At 47.8% G+C, this 15,900-nt stretch overlaps 1 protein-coding gene across 7 annotated transcripts in view; it reads right to left on the bottom strand.

The window, feature by feature from the left end:
• The window catches only part of LOC110533121 (ryanodine receptor 1), a 74,872-nt gene that overhangs the window by 32,867 nt on the left and 26,105 nt on the right, over nucleotides 1-15,900 (bottom strand). For 6 of the 7 annotated variants that reach the window (XM_090186831.1, XM_036990457.2, XM_090186833.1 and 3 more), the window contains 37 exons: nucleotides 13,647-14,091; nucleotides 12,991-13,557; nucleotides 12,678-12,878; nucleotides 12,487-12,598; nucleotides 12,213-12,356; nucleotides 9,558-9,831; nucleotides 9,342-9,456; nucleotides 9,093-9,225; nucleotides 8,748-8,842; nucleotides 8,508-8,643; nucleotides 8,213-8,402; nucleotides 7,974-8,088; nucleotides 7,740-7,860; nucleotides 7,347-7,516; nucleotides 6,944-7,164; nucleotides 6,586-6,676; nucleotides 6,287-6,427; nucleotides 5,993-6,156; nucleotides 5,449-5,527; nucleotides 5,268-5,357; nucleotides 5,000-5,143; nucleotides 4,808-4,885; nucleotides 4,630-4,705; nucleotides 4,375-4,498; nucleotides 4,181-4,296; nucleotides 3,988-4,055; nucleotides 3,739-3,860; nucleotides 3,482-3,531; nucleotides 3,330-3,390; nucleotides 3,096-3,222; nucleotides 2,880-2,991; nucleotides 2,639-2,720; nucleotides 2,411-2,541; nucleotides 1,967-2,287; nucleotides 1,636-1,876; nucleotides 961-1,048; nucleotides 228-320 (listed from right to left, as the gene is read on the bottom strand). In XM_090186831.1, the coding sequence (XP_090042957.1) occupies nucleotides 228-320; nucleotides 961-1,048; nucleotides 1,636-1,876; nucleotides 1,967-2,287; nucleotides 2,411-2,541; nucleotides 2,639-2,720; nucleotides 2,880-2,991; nucleotides 3,096-3,222; nucleotides 3,330-3,390; nucleotides 3,482-3,531; nucleotides 3,739-3,860; nucleotides 3,988-4,055; nucleotides 4,181-4,296; nucleotides 4,375-4,498; nucleotides 4,630-4,705; nucleotides 4,808-4,885; nucleotides 5,000-5,143; nucleotides 5,268-5,357; nucleotides 5,449-5,527; nucleotides 5,993-6,156; nucleotides 6,287-6,427; nucleotides 6,586-6,676; nucleotides 6,944-7,164; nucleotides 7,347-7,516; nucleotides 7,740-7,860; nucleotides 7,974-8,088; nucleotides 8,213-8,402; nucleotides 8,508-8,643; nucleotides 8,748-8,842; nucleotides 9,093-9,225; nucleotides 9,342-9,456; nucleotides 9,558-9,831; nucleotides 12,213-12,356; nucleotides 12,487-12,598; nucleotides 12,678-12,878; nucleotides 12,991-13,557; nucleotides 13,647-14,091 (5,638 nt within the window). The remainder of the gene's footprint in view (nucleotides 1-227; nucleotides 321-960; nucleotides 1,049-1,635; nucleotides 1,877-1,966; nucleotides 2,288-2,410; nucleotides 2,542-2,638; nucleotides 2,721-2,879; nucleotides 2,992-3,095; nucleotides 3,223-3,329; nucleotides 3,391-3,481; nucleotides 3,532-3,738; nucleotides 3,861-3,987; nucleotides 4,056-4,180; nucleotides 4,297-4,374; nucleotides 4,499-4,629; nucleotides 4,706-4,807; nucleotides 4,886-4,999; nucleotides 5,144-5,267; nucleotides 5,358-5,448; nucleotides 5,528-5,992; nucleotides 6,157-6,286; nucleotides 6,428-6,585; nucleotides 6,677-6,943; nucleotides 7,165-7,346; nucleotides 7,517-7,739; nucleotides 7,861-7,973; nucleotides 8,089-8,212; nucleotides 8,403-8,507; nucleotides 8,644-8,747; nucleotides 8,843-9,092; nucleotides 9,226-9,341; nucleotides 9,457-9,557; nucleotides 9,832-12,212; nucleotides 12,357-12,486; nucleotides 12,599-12,677; nucleotides 12,879-12,990; nucleotides 13,558-13,646; nucleotides 14,092-15,900) is intronic. The other variant, XR_016483752.1, reaches the window with a different exon arrangement.

Here is a 15,900-nt window from a genome sequence, read left to right as displayed (position 1 = left end):
ACGTCAGACATGTTTTTTTGTTTGGTGTTGCTGTTGAAACATTTGAAAGCAAATGATGCAGGACGTGAAATGAAACGGCGGCTCCATGACCTCATTTATGACCTCATTTACGATCGACGTTTCAGAAATCCATAGTCTCCCCCAAATCCGCTGGCATCAGTCTAACGTGTCACAACATTTCAACGCTGAAGGTAACTGAACGGCTCTTTAACCCCAGATGGTCTCACCTTGCTCATCTTGCTCTTGCTGTCAGCAGTGAGGAAAGACATGTTATTAATCTCATTCATCACCACAAAGTTCTGCTCCTCTCGCTTGAAGTTCTACAGAGACACAAGAAAGAGAAAGAAAAGGAATAACAATAACAATAATAGTAGATTGGGTTTATATAGCACCAACTGAGATACTCAAAGAGCTTTACACAGTAAGGGGGAAACTCACCTCATCCACCACCAATGTGTGGCACTCACCTGGGTGACGCATGGCAACCATTTTGTGCCAGAACGCTCACCACACATCAGCTAGCATGGTGGAGCGGTAAGGAGTGATATATGCCAATTAGGAATGTTTAGGTGGCCATGATGGAAATGGGGCCAGTTCGGGAATTTAACCAGGACCCCGGGGTAAACGCCCCTACTGATACGAAAAGTGCCATGGGAGTTTTGAATGACCGCAGAGAGTCAGGACACCCGTTTAACGTCCCATCCGAAAGATGGCACCCTACACAGGGCAATGTCCCCTTCACTGCCCTGGGGCATTGGGATTCGATCATTTTAAGACCAGAGAGAAGTGTGCCCCATACTGGCCCTCCAACACCACTTCCAGCAGCATCTGGTCCCCCATCGAGGAACCGATCAGGACCAACCCTGCTTAGCTTCAGAGGCAAACTGGCAGTGGGATGCAGGGTGGTATGCTGCTGGTGATATGACAGAGAAAGTGGTCACCTTTCAACCATTTACTCACATGAGATTTGGACCAGAAGATGAAGACCTCTCCAACCATTCTGAAGAGCTCCTCTGCATCTGGGTCAGGGCATGTCAACCACCTCGCCCTGCAAATGGAGGACATCTCTTTAAGGTTTTAGTGACCAAGAGACCGCCAACACCACAACACACATGTAGGCAAAGACAACTGGCAGGGGGAATGGTGTCACGACTTCTGCCGAAGTCGATGCCTCTCCTTGTTCAGGCGGTGCTCGGCGGTCGACGTTACCGGTCTTCTAGCCATCATTGATCCATTTTTCATTCTCCATTGGTTTTGTCTTGTCTTCCTACACACCTGGTTCCAATCCCATTAATTACATGTTGTGTATTTAACCCTCTGTTTCCCCTCATGTCCTTGTCAGAGATGGTTTGTTTTTTATGCTTGTGTATTTTGGATTTGTGCGCAACGGGTTCTTGTACCCACTTTTATTTATTATTGTACTTTGGCTTTGGAGTTTTGTTAAACGTTATTAAACTACTCCATTTATACCAAGTTCGGTTCTCCTGCGCCCGACTTCCCTGACACCTACACACACGGCATTACAAATGGCTTCTGACATGGAATGTTAGGATACAGTAGAATACTGGACATGAAAGGGTGTACATTTCTAAAGAAAAAAACATGACTGGCCACTAGTTTGCCTGTGTGCTGTACCTATTATTGTCCACATAGCGGATGAGGAGAGGGTAGAGGGCGTACAGGTCCCTGCAGAGCACAGCAAACTCATCCCTGATGGTGCCCTCCTCCTCGTCCCCCTCGGCCTTCCCCTCCATACGCAAGTGGTCCTCCTCGGCCACCACCTTCCCTGTCCTCTTCTTCAGCTTCTCCATGGTGGGGATGAAATGGGACTTGAGCATCTCTGGCCTGGCCCTGCTCACAATAGGCTGGGAGAAGACTAGGGATAGAAGAGGAGTGGCCATGGTGAGATGGCAAGAAAACACACACAGACCGGCATAGTACACACACAGCATTGTGGCAACCTCACCAGCAAGCCTCTTCATCCAGGAGGCCTCATCAATGCCCAGGTTGTTGACCACGATCTTCATGATGCTGCCCAGCAGCTGGTTGAGCTGGTCAGAGGTGACGTCGGTGCAGATCTGGCCCTCCAGCTCAGGGAAGTTCTCTAATCCTCTCTCCCACCAGCGGGGCAGGTAGTTACACAGCATGGGCAGAGTGATCTCGATCACATGGGGCATCTCAGTGTAACGGGCACCTGACTCTGCCAAGTCCCCGATCTCTTTAAGCAGAACGTCTAGCTCTGGTATGTCCTGGCATAACTCCTGGACCTCGTTGGGCAGACCCAAGACTATGGACATGGACAGAGACAGAGCGAGAGAGACAGAGAGAGAGGTTAGAGGAGAGAGTGTTGAGGAACTAAAAAGTCAGGGGTTGGACAGAGAACACGTCACAGGAGCAGATGGACACTCACTGGCTCTTTCTCTGGGGCTCTTGGTGGTGTAAACCGAGAAGGCATTGTACTCATTGAGATGGGGCTCTAGGTAGGCCACAGGCATAGCAGCCGCCAGATGGGCCAGACACTCCCCCAGGGCTGGCCTCTGCCTGGAGGAGGGATGTCATGGCCAGTCAAACTCACAGATGATCAGGTTTGTATTGCTGTACTGTTAACACAGAGAAACAGAGCCTGATCCAGACTCACCTCTCCACATGAGGGTTCTTGACACTGCCCAGGGAGTAGATGGCGCACATGATGCGGTAACACGACATCTGGAGATCATCCACTGACCACCACGAACACACACAAAAAAACAAAAATGTTTTTTTTATTTTTATTTTTTATCAACAAGACACCTTTTCAAAGTTTTGAGAGTAAGTAAACTGGAATGTTGTGTCATCACATGAATGCTGTGTCATGAATGCTGTGATGGCATATGACTCACACATGACATCATCTCCAAACTGGTGCTGAGAGATGTGGTCGAACAGGGAGGTGAGGACTGGGAGCAGAGCAATGGTGGTGTAGTTGATGTTCTGGGACACGCCTTTCACCTGCTGTAGACGGACCATACAGTAGGACAAGACATTTCAGACCAAAAGGCAAAAGTTCTGGAATTGTTCAATTCCTACCTGTTCTCTTGTAGACACTTTGCTCTTACCTGGTTGCCTTTAGACACCTTGCCCAGTTTGAGGTTCTCCACCATCTTCTCGATATCATCAGCTGCACCCTCAAAGAACGACCGGAGCCCTGCCTTCACAATCTCAGGCCCAGACTTCATCACCGTCCTGAGGAATTCAGAGCAGGGAGGGGAAAAGTACGGCTATGAGAAAATCTTGATCCAATGCCTTTGTATTCGGATTGTAAAAAACATTTCAGACAAGTGCCCGATTACCTTGCATCGAGTGATCGTGCCAGGATGTGAAGACAATTGACAATAGCAGCAGCGTCGTTCCCTGAAATAGTGCAGAGGAAAACATAAGGGAAAAGACAACGGCTGACTGGACCAGACAGAACTAAATCATCAGTACAATGCAGATGTCTTACCGAAGAGAGAAACTCTGTGTCTCACCAGAGCAGCCATTTTACAGAAGATACTACGACAGGAGAGAAATCCAACAGAAAAGAGGCGGAAATGCAGAGAAAGGGAATGAATTATGAAAATAAAGGTAAGAGAAAAGGAGAAATTACAGCACAGGTTCAAAAGAGAGACTTGAGAGGATGATGAGAGATAAAAGTGTCTAAAGTCGACTAACTAAAGTGAGGCGTAACAATATCCTTAAGACGATGTGACCGAGAGTTACCTGGCAATCATCTCTTTCTCCTTGTTAGAGGAATGTCCTCCACTACCCAGGACTTTGGCCGGTGTGGACAGGAAGTACAGACAGTGGTTTTTAAAGTACTGGTTGATCAGGGGCAACAAGATCTGAGACAAACACAGTTCATCATCACATATATCGTTATACCCCTGCAGGAAACATGTAACAGCTGAATCAAATGTCATCTGTCCTCCCCTCGAACACGGGCCTGTTTCAAAGTGATTCTGCTCTCACCTTGGCAAAGAATTTGATCTCCTGCTCATGAGGCGACTTCTCCACTCTGCCACTGCTCACCACAGCCTCTGGAAAAAACACACAGGGAAAAGATATTGGAGTGTTGTTAACAAGTGAAATGTCAACACGGACATTAACTGAGCACTATTTCATTGGTTATTATCATCCACCCTCCTCCCAGAGTGCACTCTACCAAGATGAGCTATGAACTCTTGGGCGATCTCCATCCACTTCAACAGCTTCTGCAGGAAACCATAGGCAAAGCGCTTCTCGATAGATGAGATGTCTGACTCCATGTCTTTCATTCCTCTAGAGAAAGCATTGAAAAGCACGACTTGTTAATACATAGGCAGTTGCTTCGATGACATCAATGACTTCTCCTTTTACCTGGTGACTGCAAATCCATTGAGTTGGAGAAATTTGAGAAGCTCGTGAGCCTTTTCCCTGTCTCGTGCCTTCTCCTTCGCTGTCAGGGTGTCATAGGGCACAAGCAAAGGGTGGGCGCCTCCTCCTACACACAGTCAAAACACACAAGAGTTGCCATTAACTTTGCTAAAAGTGACTGGTAATTCCATAGTCTATATTCTCCCTTTCATCCCCCCCCCCCCCCCCCCCCCACCGCAAAACAGAATGACCTCTGACCTTTGGACTGCAGCTCCATCTTCTTTTTTCGACCCCAGGTGTTGTGATAGTTCTCTGCAAGTTGTTCTGCCATTGACTGGGCAAATGAGACATTAGAAGAAGAAAAAAAAACACATGGTAAAAAAAAGAACGCGTGAAGCAAACAGGACGGACGGTCCAGACTTCAGCGTCATCATACCTGCAGCTCTCTTGACAGTGCCGTGTGGGAGATTTCAATTGGTTGGGGACTGTAGCCATGGCTGGGGTCATATGTTGCCTGAAATACACATATTTGTATTCGTAACATTCATTAAGACTTTTCATCATCTCTGTCTGATCTGAAAAACGTTTTTTTCCCCATCCTTTTTTTGATCTTCCCACTTCTCTGTACCTGCGCAGTCTGAGAGATCTTCCGGGCGGCCTTCTTCTGCTCAGTCTTGGCTTCATCCCCTTCCCTCGTTTGATCCAGAGTCCACTCCCATGCAATCATGGCCTTCATGGACTCTTTGATGGGCCAACGGTAGATCTCTTTGTCCTATAAAGGGAAGAGATCGTTACAGGCTGAGGGCATCAGTGAGCAGCAACATAAAGACGTGGTGGTTGACAGAAATCACTATGCATTGCGGAAGAAAAAGAAAATGATCAACTGTGCCTCTTACCTTCTCGGAGAATGTTTTGTACGGTCGGAGCATGGGGTGAGTTTTCGAATTTTCATCCAACATCTCTCCATACGTCCAATTATTCTGAATCTGCAGGTGAACAGACATGCAGCAAATTACTTCAGTTGCACAGCACATTGTACTGATACACAGACACTTCAAGTTGATCTTTTTTTCTGACCTTTTCAAACGCCCACTTGTCATGTGTGTACTCAGCATATCTGTTGATGAAGCCATCCAATCTCTCAGGGATGATAGTACTAGAATACAAAACATCGTAGACTTCAGTACGCCATAGTCATAACTTACTATACAGTAGCTAAAAGCAGAGGATAATGCGTAATATTTATGAAAATATCAACACTGTCCGTTGATACGGTGTCTTATCTATTTAAGCTATAAGGCCCGAGGAGGTGTGGTATATGGCCAATATACCACGGCTAAGGGCTGTTCTTAAGACGCAACACAGAGTGCCTGGACACAGCCCTTAGCTGTGGTATATAGGCCATACATCACAACCCCCTGAAGAGCCTTATCGCTATTATAAACTGGTTACCAACGCAATTAGAGCAGTAAAACAAATGTTTCGTCATACCCGTGGTATACGGTCTGATATACCATGGCCTTCGGCCAATCAGCATTCAGGGCTCAAACCACCCAGTTTATAATTTGTTTTAGAGTATTCTCCTATTGGTTTACTGCCTTCTCCCATTCCAGGGTCTTACTTTGTGGTCTCCACTGGTTTGGGATCAAAGTTTCCCTCTGCATCCACCAAAGCTTTCTTCTCAGTCTTGGAGGAGTAGCTGGCATCTACATAATCTGGAGGGATGGCCCCAGCAATGGCGCATATGCACGGCATGGCAATTTTGAACAGCTCAGCATCAAATTTCTGAAACCAGAACCAGAGGACATAGCGAAATATTTGTCTATACAACGATATACCATATCAACGTTTTCTTATTGGAGGCAAACATTTCCTAGGTTTCCATGCAGCTGATAGAGTAGTGTAATAGTGTAACCTTGTGGGCCAGGGACTCAAAGATGCCCCAGAAGAGTTTGCGGGTGAGATGCAGCTCCTCCTCGGATGACACTCCAAAGTTGCCCCAGCCGTTGGGCAGGCAATAGTACTTCCAACAACGCTCATAGTGATTGGTCAAAAGCTGCAGCCAACAAAATAACAGTATGAAATCAGCTTAATCTGGCATACTAACATCTGGATGATAAATTCATTGACTATCTTGACGTGGCCATCTTCATTTAGTTGTTTTGTTTCTATTAAGTTTTGATTGTCCAATGACAGGTTAAGACATGTCCATACCTTGAGTGGCATTTTGGCATATTCATTGAGAATTGGCACATCAAATACCAGCCTTCTCAACAGGTGTTGTAACATGGACGGCCGCAGATTCCTAAGAAATAGAGGCAAATAAATAAGCGCATGTAAATAATCTGAATAAATAATAATAAATAAATGCATCAAGCATGGTTAATCAACTCACTAAAAGTGCACTGTGCAAATAGCTTACAGAAGAGGACATCCCAATGTCCAGGAGACATTAACATTAACTTATAGGGGAAACAAAGACAGAAATTCCACTTACGCAATGCAGAAAGACAGATTGTTAGATAACGACAGTTAGAAGGTGAACCGTGCCAGGCTAATAAGTCCAACTCACTTGCACAAAGCCATGAGACACTCCTCTATGACATCTCTCTGGGCCTTAGTGAAGGCTCGTCCGCGGGACAGCCGGTAGATGGTGTGCAGCATAGAGTCGATCATGATGGCCCGGTGGTCAGTGCCGGCGAACAAAAAGGCACACTTGGTGATGAGGGGCAGCACGGCCAGAGAGAGGTAGCGGTTCAGAGCCAGGGCCATCTCTGTGGTGCAGAAAGCCGCCTAGTGGGGAGAGATCCATTTAAACGGTCATATTCTCTGCATTCAAAAGACCACACACTACCTTTTCAATACAAAGCAAGTGTTCATATGACGCCTTTAATCAAAAGAGGAGCATAAGAGCAGACAGAGTGAATGCCTTATGTAGTGTATATGAGTAGTGAGAGAGAGAAAGGATGACTCACTGTGTCCAGAGAAGCAGCTGCCCTCATGTCAGGCAGGAAGCCCACCTCCAGCACATGAAGCAGGAAGTCTTGGTTGTCAATACCATACACTCTGTCAAGGAACAGCACCATGGGAGCCTTGTGGTCCGGCACAAAACTGGAAGACATCTTGGGTTCAATGACGCTGTTATCTAGACATCACAAAAAGACAGAGGGAAGTTGAAGAGGAGAATAATGTTAGGATTCACATTATTTAACGATTCTGACTAATTAGAGATATAAAATGGAATATATTTTGATCAAACTAAACTTAAACCCTCTTTAGTTCCATTTCCTCATCAAGATGTTAAGATTCTCTTTCCTTGAGCCAGCACAAGAGTTCATTGAATCCAAACGGTTTTGCCTCTGACTCACCTTTTCCAAAGTCTGGTATCTGGACAGAGAGGCTGATGACTCCCACAAGGTCCTCCATAGGCACCAGGGACCTCAGAATGGCCCTGATCCTCAGAGCCTCGCCCTTCCCAGCCTGGATCAACTGCGGGGCCAAACAAAAAATAGCAACGTCTTAGAATGAACCGCAGCAGCTTGCCAGCTCCATTCCATAACCCTTGGCTTCTCTCTTAATGTTTTCCAACGCTCAGTACTCACATGCATCTCTGGAGCGCAGCGTCCCAGCAAGTCAATGAGAGCTGAGTAGAAGGACATGATGGCATTCCCCAGGTGAACCTTGTTCTCCTCATGCTGCTCCTCCCCACCAGGGAACCTACCAATGAAAAGGAAGAATCAACACGTAGGCCCAAAACTTGTCAAAGGAGAACGTGTTCTCATCTACTACACTAGTAAATACTGTAGATATTCAATCAGTCCCTCAGTGGTTTGGCTCTTACATGCCGGGGAAGCGCCTGTCTTTCTTCACAGTGGGGCCGTCCCTGGCAGGGTCTTCAGAGATCTTGATGGCCTCCTCTATAGCAGCCAGCAGGCCGTTCCCACCCTCTCCTCTCAGAGCCGGGCCAAAACACTCTGGCCGACGGATCAGAAGACGCACCACCACATTGGCATTCTCCTCTACGCTCTCTCCTACAGGGGGGCATAGAGCCAAACCACGCTCAGTGATGAAAGGTAAACAGAAAGACATCATCCCAACAGTAGTGTATTCCATTACGAGGTCCGCAAAACACAGACCATTGACGAAGACAGCGAAGCGGAGGAAGTCCAGGTATTTCTCCCCGCCACACGGGTTCCAGCCAATGTCAGGGTAACCCTTAGCCAGGAGCTGGGGACAACTCTGGAGCCCACAGCCTGCGAGGTACTTCACCACCTGGGAGGAAAAACACAGGACAAAAGAGGCAGAAAGAGAGATGACCAATGTGCTATATGCGGCCGCATCAGAGAAACTGCATGTGTTTGTTGAGGCTGTCCAACCTTCTCCAGGTCTTGTTCCTGTAGAGCCAGAGCCAGCTCATTGTTGTCAATGCAGGATGCTGCAGCCACGTCTAGAGGGGTGGAGCCACGCATTCCTGAAAGACATACATGACATGTTCAGTCCCAACACACAGCAAAACTATTCTGCCTTTAGAGGGATTATGTCAACCTAACCTTATAAGAATACAAACTTGTATTGGCAGAAGATTTTTGATTTAACCCTTATTTTACCAGGTAAGTTGACTGAGAACACGTTCTCATTTACAGCAACGATCTGGGGAATAGTTACAGGGGAGAGGAGGGGGGGGATGAATGAGCCAATTGGAAGATATCAATGTCCCTCACCAAGGCCAATGCCACTGTTCTGTAGTAGGTAGCTGAGGTGGTCGAACATGGAACGCTGGTTCTGGCGACTGATACGACAGAAGTAGCACAGGAAACGACAGCAGTTGGTGACCATGCGAGGGAATCTGATCTCCTGCGGAGGAACACATGCAAGGGGGAATCCACTGACTACGGTGTAATAACATTTAACGCATTCCCATGTTCAGCCAAGCATTGATCTTGTTGTTATGAGCCAAGTAACCACTTTACCTTGGAGTCGCCACCACCCAGCACGTTGACCATCACCTCCATGACAGTCTCGTGCATGCCCAGCGCTCGCATCAGGTTGGGGTGCTGATAAAACACTTTGTTGCTCATGATGTTTCTGATGGAGAGAGAAGGCTCATATTGACTCTCAGTTCCTCCTCAATCCATCCAGTTCTCTGTATAGTAAATTATTTTACTGGTCTACTGTGTACTACTGACCCGATGCTCTGGATCATGAGTCTCTCCTCCTCGGGGCCCATCTGGACGATGAGCAGCGAGCGGATCTGTCCCAGGCACTCCAGCAGGTCCATGGTATCCTTTATGGAGATGGCGTTGATGGTGTAGGCCTTGGGCAGGGCCCGGATCAGCTCCCCCAGCCCGTCATACTGACGGTGCAGCAGGCTGAACATCAGACGCACCAGCTCAGGGTTCTGGATGAACGACTCCTGGGCCCAGTGGATCATAGTGTGGGAAATGAGCTCCTGGAGGGTGCCTTGTGGAGAGAAAGGGGAGGTTATAAACAAGAGGCATCACTTGATTGATTGATTGATTGTTGAAACCGAATGAAATTATCCCATGACTAGACTGACATTTCAATTTTGTAATGTTGTCTCCAGCTGGAGCAGCCTACTGCTTTTAAAGGTGCAATATGCAGGAATCGCTATGCCATTTGCTGGTTGCTAAAATTCGAATAGCTCGCCAAATGTCAGTTAATGTGACAAAACAAGCACTCAGAGTCTAGAGAATCATTGTAAAACACTTTTCAATAACATTTTTTTTAAATTTATTTGCAGCTGTTTGAAGCTAGTGTACAAAATCAAAAGTAATAGACGCAAAAACTAAACTTACAGTTGAAGTCAGAAGTTTACATACACCTTAGCCAAATACATTTAAACTCAGTTTTTCACAATTCCTGACATTTAATCCAAGTAAAAACTCCCTGTCTCAGGTCAGTTAGGATCACCACCTTATTTTAAGAATGTGAAATGTCAGAATAATAGCAGAGAGAATGATTGATTTCAGCTTTTATTTCTTTCTTCACATTCCCAGTGGGTCAGAAGTTTACACACTCGCAATTAGTATTTGTTAGCATGGGGTGAATTGTTGAACTTTGGTCAAATGTTTCGGGTAGCCTTCCACAAGCTTCCCACAATAAGTTGGGTGAATTTTGGCCCATTCCTCCTGACAGAGCTGGTGTAACTGAGTCAGGTTTGTAGGCCTCCTTGCTCGCACACACTTTCAGTTCTGCCCACACATTTTCTATAGGATTGAGGTCAGGGCTTTGTGATGGCCACTCCAATACCTTGACTTTGTTGTCCTCAAGCGTTTTTACCACAACTTTGGGAGTATGCTTGGGGTCATTGTCCACTTGGAAGACCCATTTGCGACCAAGCTTTAACTTCCTGGCTGATGTCTTGAGATGTTGCTTCAATATATCCACATAATTTTCCTTCCTCATGATCCATCTGTTTTGTGAAGTGCACCAGTCCCTCCTGCAGCTAAGCACCCCCACAACATGATGCTGCCAACACCGTGCTTCACGGTTGGGATGGTGTTCTTTGGCTTGCAAGCCTCCCCCTTCTTCCTCCAAACATAATGGTCATTATGTTTCATCAGATGAAAGTACGATCTTTGTCCCCATGTGCAGTTGCAAACCATAGTCTGGCGGTTTTGGAGCAGTGGCTTCTTCCTTGCTGAGCGGCCTTTCAGGTTATGTCGATACAGGACTTGTTTTACTGTGGATATAGATACTTTAGTATCCATTTCCTACAGCATCTTCACAAGGTCCTTTGCTGTTGTTCTGGGATTGATTTGCACTTTTCGCACCAAGGTACGTTCATCTATAGGAGACAGAACGCGTCTCCTTCCTGAGCGGTATGACGGCTGCGTGGTCCCATGGTGTTTATACTTGCGTACTATTGTTTGTACAGATGAACGTGGTACTTTCAGGCGTTTGGAAATTGCTCCCATGGATGAACCAGACTTGTGGAGGTCTACAATTATTTTTCTGAGGTCTTGGCTGATTTTCCCATGATGTCAAGCAAAGAGGCACTGAGTTTAAAGGTAGGCCTTGAAATACATCCACAGGTACATTCCAATTGACTCAAATGATGTCAATTAGCCTATCAGATGCTTCTAAAGGCATGACATCATTTTCTGGAACTTTCAAACCTGTTTAAAAGGCACAGTCAACTTAGTGTATGTAAACTTCTGACCCACTGAATTTTTGTTACGGCTGTCGTCGGAATGAGACCAAGGCGCAGCGTGGTAGGTGTACATTTTGAATTTATTAAATGAACAACCCAAAAAACCAAGAAAGATAAACGACACGTAAAGTAATGTAGCACTAAACCAGCAACTAACAAAAACAAGATCCCACAACAGAAAGTGGGAAAAAGGGCTGCCTAAGCATGATCCCCAATCAGAGACAACGATAGACAGCTGCCTCTGATTGGGAACCATACTCAGCCAAAAACAAAGAAATAGACAGCACAGAACACAGCCCACCCCAAATCACACCCTTACCTAACCAAATAGAGAAATAAAACGGCTCTCTAAGGTCAGGGCGTGAGAATTTTAAGAGAAATAATCTGTTTGTAAATGTGTCATGCACAAAGTAGATGTCCTAACCGACTTGTCACGTGTAACTATAGTTTGTTAACAATACATTTGTGGAGCAGTTTATGTAAACTTCCGACTTTAACTGTATGTGAATTTGGTCAGGTCGCCCAAAAAGTTATCCAATAAACGTAATTATCCAATAAACGAAATCAAATCAATCAATCATTCAGATTGTCTTCTGGCATTGAAGGTACATCGTTGGCTTGATTTGACTGTTTTTCAGTGGGACGAGTGATAAAGAGTGAGACTCACTGGGTTTGGTCTCTTCTACAGGTTCTGGCGCCTCCTCTACCTTCTTCTTGCGAAGGTGCCTCAACTTGTCCAAAATTCTGAAGAGTCGTCCTTTGAGAGACATATCCAACTCCTCCTCCACCTCTTCCTCTTCAATGTGTACTCCTGAAGGTGACATGAGGGATGAAAGACCATTGCCACTAGCTGCTCACCTCAGATTTAGGCTATATACATGTGTATAAGTGACGTTCTAAGTTACATTGGGCGATATAAGTACTGAATTAGTTTGACTGACCGCAGTGAGCAAGCAGGTTCTTGTGAAAAGACAGAAGGGCATCGCGGACCTCATCAGGCACAGGACACTCCTCATCCTCCGCAATGCTCTTAAAGTTCATCAGCATGTTGACCTGCGGGTGAAAGACAACACGTTGTTGTCACCGTTCATGTACTGTTACAAGTGGGACAGTACTCAGAGGCTGAAGGTACCTGCTCCTGCGGTGGGGAGCGGAACTCGCGGGTCTTGCGGGCCGTCTCGGCAGCGCTCATGGTGAACGCCAGCATGAGCTCGTTGTAGCGGGCTCTCTGGTTGGCCTGCACCTGGCTCACAAACTGGTCTGAGAAAGCTATGATGGCCTCTACCCTGTGACGCAACTCACAGTCACAGAAATACTGAAGCAGAGTGCACATCTGACATACAGAAAGGAAAAGACATGAGATGTATCAATATTGATTAGTATAATTGGTCAAACTTGGGAGGATTTTGAAAGTTACAGTGAAGTGATAAGAGACACACACCAACCTGTAGCTTGACAGACTCTGGCAGCTTCATGTGCAGTAATCCCTCTTCCAGACCTACTTGTTCTTCTGCCTCTCCGTCTGCCTCTCCAGGCGTCGCCTCCTTCTCTGTCTCCTCAGCACCTTTCTCTCCATCCACTTTCTCTCCGTCCTCCTCTTCCTCTTTTTCTACCAGCTCCTCCAGCTCTGCCTCCAGTTCCTCATCTTCCTCACCCATCCCCTCGTCCTCCATTTCTGTTTCATGTCCACTCTCCACTGCTCCCTCCTCTTCCTCCTTCACCTCCTCCCCCCCTTCTTTGAGCGCCAGCGTTTGGCTCCCCGCGCCCTTGGCTGTGGCTTCTGCTTCTTCTGCAGCAGCCTCTGCCTCTCCACTGAACACCGTGGGCTCGATCATCTTCAGGATGTGCTTGACATCTTCATTCTCGAACACGCCCATGATGAGCAGGGTGCTGATGAGCTTGAGGATGGGGACAAAGTGGAACTCAACACTGCCTCCTACAGGATCCCTCATGGCCTGACCACCGTCTTGTACAGCTTCTGTCAGCATGGTCAGGGCCTTCGCCTTCAGCACCTACAGGAGAAAGAAAGACATTAATCACCATTGGTCAGTTCAAACAGAAAACCCGTCCTCTCTCCTTTCATCGGCCTGAGGCTTTTTACCTGTAGGGGGATGAATGGGCTGAGGGTGTAGATGTCCAGGTCTGTCCCCACAAAGCCAGTGGGGGAGAAGTGGAGTTTGGGGCGCAGGCAGGTAGTGAGGCCCACCCCTGGTAAAGCATGGGAGTTGTCAGTGTCTGAGTAGAGGTTGATGCTGCGCGTCTCGTCTGTCATGGGCACTATGAACTCCTTGTTGGTCATGAGGCGGTTCCTCTTGGCCGACTCCAGGTGCATGCTTATGAGCAGGTCGTAGTAGCCGCTCCTCATTGGTCCAGGCAGGTAGGTGTTCTCTATGGCGTAGAACAGCTGGGACTCATCAACATGACTGCATAGGGCGTGAGCGACGCGGTTGTTCCCCAGAGCACAGACCGAGCCGTACAATTTCAGAGTGTGGTAGTGGAACTTCAGCAGGTCCATACGCTCCGACAGCTCCAGGACGTCAATACATCTAGAGGGGACAGAGGGAGAGAACTGTATGGCACAAGGCAGTATAGATTGACAAATCTATTGCATCAGAGCCAGAGTGGGTGGCTATTGGTTATATTTATTTTCCAATTGTTACGGTGCGTGAATGAGGACCCAAAAGCGAATTAACTTAAACAGAGCTTCTTTAATTACCAAACATAGGTAGGCTCAGACGGACCGGCAGATTCCGACAGGACAAGACAAGGTTACAGCAAACATGACGACAGTCTGGTTCAGGCATGAAACACAACAAACAAGAATCCGACAAGGACAGGAGCAGAAACAGAGAGAGATATAGGGACCTAATCAGAGGGAAAAAGGGAACAGGTGGGAAAAGGGGTGACGAGGTGGTTAGGAGGAGACAAGGCACAGCTGGGGGAAAGAGGGGGAGAAAAGGTAACCTAACAACGACCAGCAGAGGGAGACAGGGTGAAGGGAAAGGACAGAGACAAGACACAACATGACAGTACATGACAGTACCCCCCCACTCACCGAGCGCCTCCTGGCGCACTCGAGGAGGAAACCTGGCGGCAACGGAGGAAATCCTCGATCAGCGCACGGTCCAGCACGTCCCGAGAGGGAACCCAACTCCTCTCCTCAGGACCGTACCCCTCCCAATCTACGAGGTACTGGTGACCACGGCCCCGAGGACGCATGTCCAAAATTCTACGGACCCTGTAGATGGGTGCGCCCTCGACAAGGATGGGGGGGGGGGGGGGGGAGACGAGCGGGGGCGCGAAGGACGGGCTTGATGCAGGAGACATGGAAGACCGGGTGGACGCGACGAAGGTATCGCGGAAGAAGAAGTCGAACTGCGACAGGATTAATGACCCGAGAAATACGGAACGGACCAATGAACCGCGGGGTCAACTTGCGAGAAGCCGTCTTAAGGGGAAGGTTCTGAGTGGAGAGCCAAACTCTCTGACCGCGACAATATCTAGGACTCTTAGTTCTACGCTTATTAGCAGCCCTCACAGTCTGCGTCCTATAACGGCAAAGTGGAGACCTGACCCTCTTCCAGGTGCGCTCGCAACGTTGGACAAAAGCCTGAGCGGAGGGGACGCTGGACTCGGCGAACTGAGATGAGAACAGCGGAGGCTGGTACCCGAGGCTACTCTGAAAAGGAGATAGCCCGGTCGCAAACGAAGGAAGCGAGTTGTGGGCGTATTCTGCCCAGGGGAGCTGTTCTGACCAAGACGCAGGGTTGCGAAAAGAAAGACTGCGTAAGATGCGACCAATAGTCTGATTGGCCCGTTCTGCTTGACCGTTAGACTGGGGGTGAAAGCCGGAAGAGAGACTGACGGAAGCCCCAATCAAACGGCAAAACTCCCTCCAAAATTGAGACGTGAATTGCGGACCTCTGTCCGAAACGACGTCTGACGGAAGGCCATGAATTCTGAAAACATTCTCGATGATGATTTGTGCCGTCTCTTTAGCAGAAGGAAGCTTAGCAAGGGGAATGAAATGAGCCGCCTTAGAGAACCTATCGACAACCGTAAGAATAACAGTCTTCCCCGCTGACGAAGGCAGTCCGGTGACAAAATCTAAGGCGATGTGAGACCACGGTCGAGAGGGAATAGGAAGCGGCCTGAGACGGCCGGCAGGAGGAGAGTTACCGGACTTAGTCTGCGCGCAGACCGAACAAGCAGCCACGAAACGACGCGTGTCATGCTCCCGGGTGGGCCACCAAAAACGCTGGCGAATGGAAGCAAGCGTACCCCGAACGCCAGGGTGGCCGGCTAACTTGGCAGAGTGAGCCCACTGAAGAACGGCCAGACGAGTAGGAACGGGA

Source organism: Oncorhynchus mykiss, chromosome 10 (assembly GCF_057628025.1).
Source record: "Oncorhynchus mykiss isolate SJ-2025 chromosome 10, ASM5762802v1, whole genome shotgun sequence".
In the NCBI taxonomy this organism is placed as follows: Eukaryota; Metazoa; Chordata; class Actinopteri; order Salmoniformes; family Salmonidae; genus Oncorhynchus; species Oncorhynchus mykiss.
The sequence above is the reverse complement of the archived record's forward strand: the minus strand, read 5'-3'. Positions and strand labels throughout refer to the sequence as shown.